The sequence below is a fragment of the Rattus norvegicus genome, chromosome 1, assembly GCF_021556685.1.
Source record: "Rattus norvegicus strain SHRSP/BbbUtx chromosome 1, alternate assembly SHRSP_T2T, whole genome shotgun sequence".
NCBI classification, from domain to species: domain Eukaryota; kingdom Metazoa; phylum Chordata; class Mammalia; order Rodentia; family Muridae; genus Rattus; species Rattus norvegicus.
This window is the reverse complement of record NC_141534.1, coordinates 173,952,355-173,960,367: the sequence shown is the minus strand read 5'-3', so window position 1 is coordinate 173,960,367 and position 8,013 is coordinate 173,952,355. Positions and strand designations below refer to the sequence as shown.

Below are 8,013 nucleotides of genomic sequence, written 5' to 3'. Positions count from 1 at the left end.
TAGAAAGCTGAGCAAGCCATGTTCAGCCAAGTCAGTAAGGAGTACTCCCTTATGGCCTCTGCATCTGCTGCCTCCAGGTTCCTGCCCGGTGTGAGGTCCTTCTCCTCTCTGCTTTGATGACGAACCATTACATGGAAATGAGAAAAGAAAACCCTTCCCCAACAAGATGCTTCTGGATGTGGTGGTATTTCATTAGAGCAATAGTAACCCTAACTGAGTCAAGTCCCACATCCAGTTCATTTCTTTATTTCCCAGGGTTTTAAGCTTCATAGTCAATAAAAACGTGACACAGTATTTTATGTGTTTTGCTTTACTTTCTCAACCTCTGTGTGAAACCCAACAAACATTTTACAGAGACGTGTGTACTCTATCCCTACTGGAATGCAGTTCAGTGCTTCTTGATATAAACAGTATTTCTCACAAGTTAAAGACTGCCACTTGAAAGATAGGTTTTTAAAGTTTTTAAAGGCACATCACGTTCTTCAGAAATACTGCCACCAGCACCCACTTTCTGTATTAGGACACTGTGGCCTAATGACCAAATGTGGATTATTAATTCTTACATCGACTAGAAATTTCTTGATTTTCTTCTTGAATAAATCCTTTTTGTCCAACCTGAGAAAATAAATGAACATCTTTTCTACCTTCTAAAACTTCAGGAGAGGAAACAAGGCTTTGGTAACATAAGGGATTTAACATTGATGGGGAGTGGGAATTGGAGATGCTGCAACGAGAATTGGCATATAGAGTACAATTAACAAGGACTTGTGGGATCCTCTTCTCAGGAGGAAAACAACCAATACATTCTGGTTAATTATACTGGACACTGTCAGTCTCAAGTCTTATAGATCCTTGGAATAGCCTCGAGGACAGATTTTTACCATTTATCCACTTTACAGGTCAGTTTGAGATACCAGTAAATACCCCAAGTTAACCAGGGGTCGGGCCAGAACTCAAACAGAGGTAGTCTGGTTCCAGACCAATCTATCAAAGTGCAGCATGTTGATTCTGAGGGCATCAATGAAAGAATGGGTACCTAAATCTCTCAACATAGGACATAGAGCATCCAAGAAGCAATTCAAGACTTACGCTAGAAATTCCATTTTGCATGTTGGAGACCTCAAGACTTTACATAAATTCCTAATTGCTTCATAATCAAGGGAATTCTTCATTAAGTTCATTTGTATCACACTTTGGTTGTTAGATAAGAGATCTAAGAGATCCTGACAGCAACCAGGGGTTAAACCACAGTTTTCCAATCTATAGGGAAAGAGACAAAAGGACAAATGACTTTATTTTATGGCATCAACAAGCACTTAAAGATATCTGTGATCTTTGGAAGATATTAGAATTTAAAAAGATATGAATATAGCTAGAGTGAATACACGAACTACAGGAACTCACATAATTAGAAATTTATGGGTTAAACATATCCCCTTCTGACATTAATTACAATGCATAATTACAAGTCCATGAAATTATGCAAGCATAATACTATAAAATACTTAAGAGGTATGTGTGTGTGTGCGCATGTCTGTCTGTCGGCATATGTGCTATTGAATACATTGTGAGGTCAGAGGGCATCTTTGTGAAATCCATTTTCTACCTCTAAAGCCTTTTGAGGGATTACAGGGATCAAATTCTATTTGCACAATGAGATGAGCCCCTTTACTTACTGAACTATCTCAGCAGCCCCAAACAGTTGAAATCTTCATCTATGGATAAACTAAAATATATAAATAGAAAATTTTTAATAAAGCTTGGTACTGAGTCCTTAAAAGGCAAGAAATAACAAGGCTTCAAGCATAGTGTCATTTATGTAAGCATACATCCAGGGGCTAGGGGAGATTGTTCAGTAGGTGCCTTCATCAGGGTTCAAATTGCTGTGATAAAACATGATAACCAAAAGCAATTTGAGGATGAAAGGGATTTTTTTGTCTTAAACTTCCACATCACACTGGAGGAAATCAGGGCAGAAACTCAAGGCAGGAATCTGAGAGCAGGGACTGAATGAAGCAGAAGCCATGGAAGAATGCAGCTTACTGGCTTGCTCTCCATAGCTTCCTTGCTTTTCTATACAAGTCAGGGTTACTTGCCCAGGGGTAATATTATCCACAATAAGTTGGGCCTTCCCACATAAATCATTAATCAAGATGAATAAGATTCGGTGCTTAAAAGCACTGCCTGGGGGCTGGGGATTTAGCTCAGTGGGAGAGCGCTTACCTAGGAAGCGCAAGGCCTTGGGTTCGGTCCCCAGCTCCAGAAAAAAAGAACCAAAAAAAAAAAAAAAAAAAGGTGTGCAATACCACACCCAGATTATAATTAAAAAAAAAAAAAAGCACTGCCTGATCTTCTAAGGATACCTGGGGTTCAATTGCCAGCACCCACATGGCAGCTCACAGCTGTCTGTAACTGCAGTTCCAGGGGACACAACACCCTCACACAGAAAACATGCAGGCAAGACACCACATGCACAATAAAAACAAATACATTACATGTAATAAGAAAATGCTTGACAAAACTTGACTATAGGTCTATCTGATGGAAACTTTCTCAATTGAAGTTCTTTTCAGGTAACTCTAGCTTGTGCCAAGTTGACAAAATATACAAATGAAAACACCAGACAGGATGATGGTAATCTTGCTATGCAAACATAAGAACTACATTTCCAATCCCAGAACTCACATAAAAAGTCAGGGCTGAATGTGTACATCTGTAACCCTAGGACTGTAGAGGGCAGAGACAGGAGGATTTCTAAGGCTGCTGCTAGTTTCAAACCTAGCTTCAGCATCGTGAGGGACTATCTCCAGTAGAGTGGGGCACATGATGTCCTTAAGCCTCTAAGCACATATAACACACACACACACACACACACACACACACCGAGAGAGAGAGAGAGGTGGGGGGAAGGAGGGGGGAGAGAAAGAACACTTTTTTTGAAAGGATAGTGATAATTCTTTTATAATATATTTTATCATACATTTCAAACTCACTTGCCTCCAGGTCAGAATGAAGACATAATTAACCATCTGATTAAGAGCCCTTGATCAAGCCATTAATAATGTCAGAGACAACAAAATAATTTAAACATTTTTTTGTACACAATGTTTTCTCAACCAACTAATTTGAATTCAATTTTCACCTCTACCTCCTGTTTATTTCAAGAATTCCATGTACATATATATGCTGAGGATATTAAACTTTCAACATTGCTGCCCACATGGAAATGGCATATGTGAATGCAATGTCCATGCAAATGAGTTGCCTATGTGACTATGATTACACTAAAAGCAAAATGCAGTGTGGAAAAGGAGACAGTCTCATTGATTACGACACAAGGTAGAGGAACCACAGCCAAACACACTTTAAGACAGAAAGCACTGTGAGATAAAAAGCTATCAGTAATCCACTGAGTAATAGTCACTTTAAAATTTGCAGTCCTGTCAGGCTGGTGGTCCACAATACTAGGGAGGTAATAGCAGATGAGTCATCATGAGTTCCAGACCTGCTAGGACCACTTAGTGAGAGACTGTTTCAAAAGAAAAACCCCACTGTGTATAAAATAATTGTGCAGGACAAGGCTAATGCAAGGATTTGAGGGGACACTGTAGCCTTACATATATGTGATACCAAAGAAAAGTGAAATGTATGATTAGCAACCCAAAGAATTTTGAAAATAGTAAAATAAGCCTATGGAAAAGTAGAGTAGATCTAAAGACTGATGGACAAAGGAAAGCATTTCTGACAGGCAAGCAAGGATGAGAGAAAATGAAATCCTTCTTGAGCAAAAGGATCTGCATAAGCTACCTGAGGACCCAGCTATACCTCTCTTGGGCATATACCCACAAGATGCCCCAACATATAACAAAGACACGTGCTCCACTTTGTTCATAGCAGCCTTATTTATAATAGCCAGAAGCTGGAAAGAACCCAGATTCCCTTCAACAGAGGAATGGATACAGAAAATGTTGTACATCTACACAATGGAATACTACTCAGCTGTCAAAAACAATGACTTTATGAAATTCATAGGCAAATGGATGGAACTGGAAAATATCATCCTGAGTGAGGTAACCCAATCACAGAAAAACACACATGGTATGCACTCATTGATAAGTGGCTATTAGTCCAAATGCTTGAATTACCCTAGATGCACAGAACACATGAAACTCAAGAAGGATGACCAAAATGCGAATGCTTCACTCCTCCTTTAAAAGGGGAACAAGAATACCCTTGGGAGGGAATAGGGAGGCAAAGTTTAGAACAGAGGCAGAAGGAACACCCATTCAGAACCTGCCCCACATGTGGCCCATACATATACAGCCACCAAACTAGATAAGATGGATGAAGCAAAGAAGTGCAGGCCGTCAGGAACCGGATGTAGATCTCTCCTGAGAGACACACCCAGAATACAGCAAATACATAGGCGAATGCCAGCAGCAAACCACTGAAGTGAGAATGGGACCCCCGTTGAAGGAATCAGAGAAAGGACTGGAAGAGCTTGAAGGGGTTTGAGACCCCATATGAACAACAATGCCAACCAACCAGAGCTTCCAGGGACTAAGACACTACCCAAAGACTATGCATCAACTGACCCTGGACTCTGACCTCATAAGTAGCAATGAATAGCCTAGTAAGATCACCAGTGGAAGGGGAAGCCCTTGGTCCTGCCAAGACTGAACACCTAGTGAACGTGATTGTTGGGGGGAGGGTGGTAATGGGGGGAGGGTGGGGAGGGGAAGCCCATATAGAAGGGGAGAGGTTAGGGGGATGTTGGTCCGGAAACCGGGAAGGGGAATAGCAATTGAAATGTAAATAAATACTCAAGTTAATAAAGATAACAAAACAAAACAAAACAACAACAACAAAAAAACCCAACCAACCAACCAATCAAGAGCCTTGAGAAGATTAGCTTAAGAGGGGGAGAGTTTGGGGCACTTGCTCGCGCATGCACACACACACACACACACACACACAAAACCCACTAGGATTGGATCTTACTGTGAACCATTATTTTAAATGTGGAGCTGTGTGCATGCATGGAGGTATGGGCATGCCACAGTTGTCAGACCATGTGTGATTGTCAGAGGAAAGTTTTCAAGAATTGTTTCACTCCTACACTTTTGGTTCTGTAGATTCTGAGGATCTAAAGCTGAATGAACATGAACATATAGAAAGGGCAGGAGATTACAAAGTCCAGAGAACTTGGCATTCTACAGAAACACGATTGGTAAAGTCTTCTATCTCATATGAAAAATTAATTCAAGGATAACTGGAATATCTGAACAATGGCAGTGCATGGAGGACCCCAATAGAATAATATTTATGTACTAAAGAAGGTGAAGATTCTATAGCAAAAGGCGTACAAAATACAGGCCCATATATTTGGAATTTCAATTCTTATTTCTCAAAGTACCTTATCTTCTATAGCACTATTTGCTTTTTATCCACATACAAAATTACCTCTTCAACCAGTCCTTTTTTTTTTTTTTTTTTTGGTAACAGAAAACTGAACTCACCCTAGCCTCCGAATTTGGCAGTTTGGATTCCTTAAAGCCTCACACAGAATATTCAGACCAGCATCATCCAAGATGTTGTTCCCAAGATCTAGGTTCCACAAGTTTGAGTTGTTCACAAGAACAGAAGCCAGATCCCCACAAGCCTCACTCGTGAGAACACAGCCCATCAACCTATGGAGAACACATGAGGGGAAGAGCGAGCTCTTTAGTAGCAAAACTGAGCTAAGTTCTTCCAGGGTGTTGCCCAGTCAGTTAAACCTCTTTTTCTATGTATTAGTACACAACCCAGGACATACCTAAGATGGCTTAACTATCAATAGAAACAGATGGAATTTCTTAATAAGCAAAGAAACCAATTTGTGAACAGTTGTCTCCCATAAACAAAGTTGAGTGCATATTATGTTTTTTTTAAAGCTTTTTCTATTCCCCCCTAGGTATTTAAAAGTTTATTTTATATGTATAAGTGTTTTGCCTGGATATACTTGCACAACATGCACTCCCAGTATTCAGGGAAGTCAGAAAACCATGCTGGAGTACAGACAATTGTGAACCACCACCACGTGGGTGCTGGTCCTTTGTCAGAGTGGCCAGTGTTCTTAACCTCTGAGACATCTCTCCAGGCATTAATAATTCTTTTAAAAATGGGTATACTCGACTCATGCTGCTGGGCATTGGTGGTGCATGCCTTTAAACCCAACAATTGGGAGGCAGAGGCAGAGGCAGAGATCTCTCTGAGTTTGAGGCCAGCCTGACCTACAAAGAGTTCCAGGACAGCCAGGCTGTTACTCAGAAACAAAATGGATGCAAACCTCTCCAAGGAACCTTTAGGTCTATAGGATTTCACATTTTTGTTGTTCTCTTTATATGTTTTTGAAGTAAGTTTGGAGGTCTTGGGGTATAGGTCAATTGTAAAAGCCCCAGTATCAATCTACTATACACAGAGGCACACAGAGGCAGACACAGACACAGAGACGAGGCAGACACAGAGACACAGAGACGAGGCAGACACAGAGACACAGAGACGAGGCAGACACAGAGACACAGAGACGAGGCAGACACAGAGACACAGAGACGAGGCAGACACAGAGACACAGACACGAGGCAGACACAGAGACACAGACACGAGGCAGACACAGAGACACAGACAGACACACGGACACAGAGACACAGACAGACACACGGACACAGAGACACAGACAGACACAGACAGACAGACACAGACAGACACAGACAGACAGACACAGACAGACACAGACAGACACAGACAGACACACACAGACAGACAGACACAGACAGACAGACACAGACAGACAGACACAGACAGACAGACACAGACAGACAGACACAGACAGACAGACACAGACAGACAGACACAGACAGACAGACACAGAGACAGAGACAGACACAGAGACAGAGACAGACACAGAGACAGACACAGACACAGACACAGACACAGAGACAGACACAGAGACAGACACAGAGACAGACACAGAGACAGACACAGAGACAGACACAGAGACAGACACAGAGACAGACACAGAGACAGACACAGAGACAGACACAGAGACAGACACAGAGACAGAGACAGAGACAGAGACAGACACAGAGACAGACACAGACACAGACACAGAGACCGACACAGAGACCGACACAGAGACCGACACAGAGACCGACACAGAGACCGACACAGAGACCGACACAGAGACCGACACAGAGACCGACACAGAGACCGACACAGAGACCGACACAGAGACAGACACAGAGACAGACAGACACAGAGACAGACAGACACAGACACAGAGACAGACAGACACAGACACAGAGACAGACAGACACAGACACAGAGACAGACACAGACACAGAGACAGACAGACACAGACACAGAGACAGACAGACACACACACAATCTTGTCCTGAAGATGTGGATGGGTGCTTAGATGTTATAGATGCTATAATAAACTCATTTGGGAGTTGTTACCAAATACCTAAAATAAGGCACTTCAAGTGTCCAAAGTGAGGCAGAGCATTATGGTAGAAGGGTGTGGTAGGTAATATTCCACTTCATGTCAGGCTAAGAAGCAGGAAAGGGAAGGAAAGTACAGGTGGGGGGAAAGTGACAGCCCTCACAGTAACTGGCTTTCTCCAAGCAGGCTCCATGTGGGTGATGTTTCTTTCCATCACAACTCCAGAGAAGCTCTGGATAATGAAGGTTTTCAAATCTAAACTTTTTGGGGAACCTTCCAAATTCAAACTGTAACAGCTTTCATGACTCAGTCCAGTCAGGACAACACTTCTGGGTATGCTAAGAAGCTGAAGGGAAGTTTAAATGCTGGCATTATAGGGCTGGAAAAATGGCTCAGTGGTTAAGAATATTGTCTGTTCTTCCAGAGGACCTAGGTTCAATTCTAGTACCCACGTGGATACTCAGAGTTGTCTATAACTTCAGTTGCAGGGCTCAAGTCTCTTGTCTTCCATGGATACCAGACATACATGT

At 42.0% G+C, this 8,013-nt stretch overlaps 1 protein-coding gene across 1 annotated transcript in view; it reads right to left on the bottom strand.

The window, feature by feature from the left end:
* Positions 1 to 231: 231 nt before the first annotated feature.
* Nlrp14 (NLR family, pyrin domain containing 14) overlaps positions 232 to 8,013 on the bottom strand; it is a 28,033-nt gene continuing 20,251 nt past the window's right edge. The window contains exons 9-11 of the mRNA NM_001432430.1: positions 5,520 to 5,690; positions 1,090 to 1,260; positions 232 to 615 (exon numbers count right to left, since the gene is read on the bottom strand). Of these exons, the coding sequence (NP_001419359.1) occupies positions 483 to 615; positions 1,090 to 1,260; positions 5,520 to 5,690 (475 nt within the window). The 3' untranslated portion in view covers positions 232 to 482. The remainder of the gene's footprint in view (positions 616 to 1,089; positions 1,261 to 5,519; positions 5,691 to 8,013) is intronic.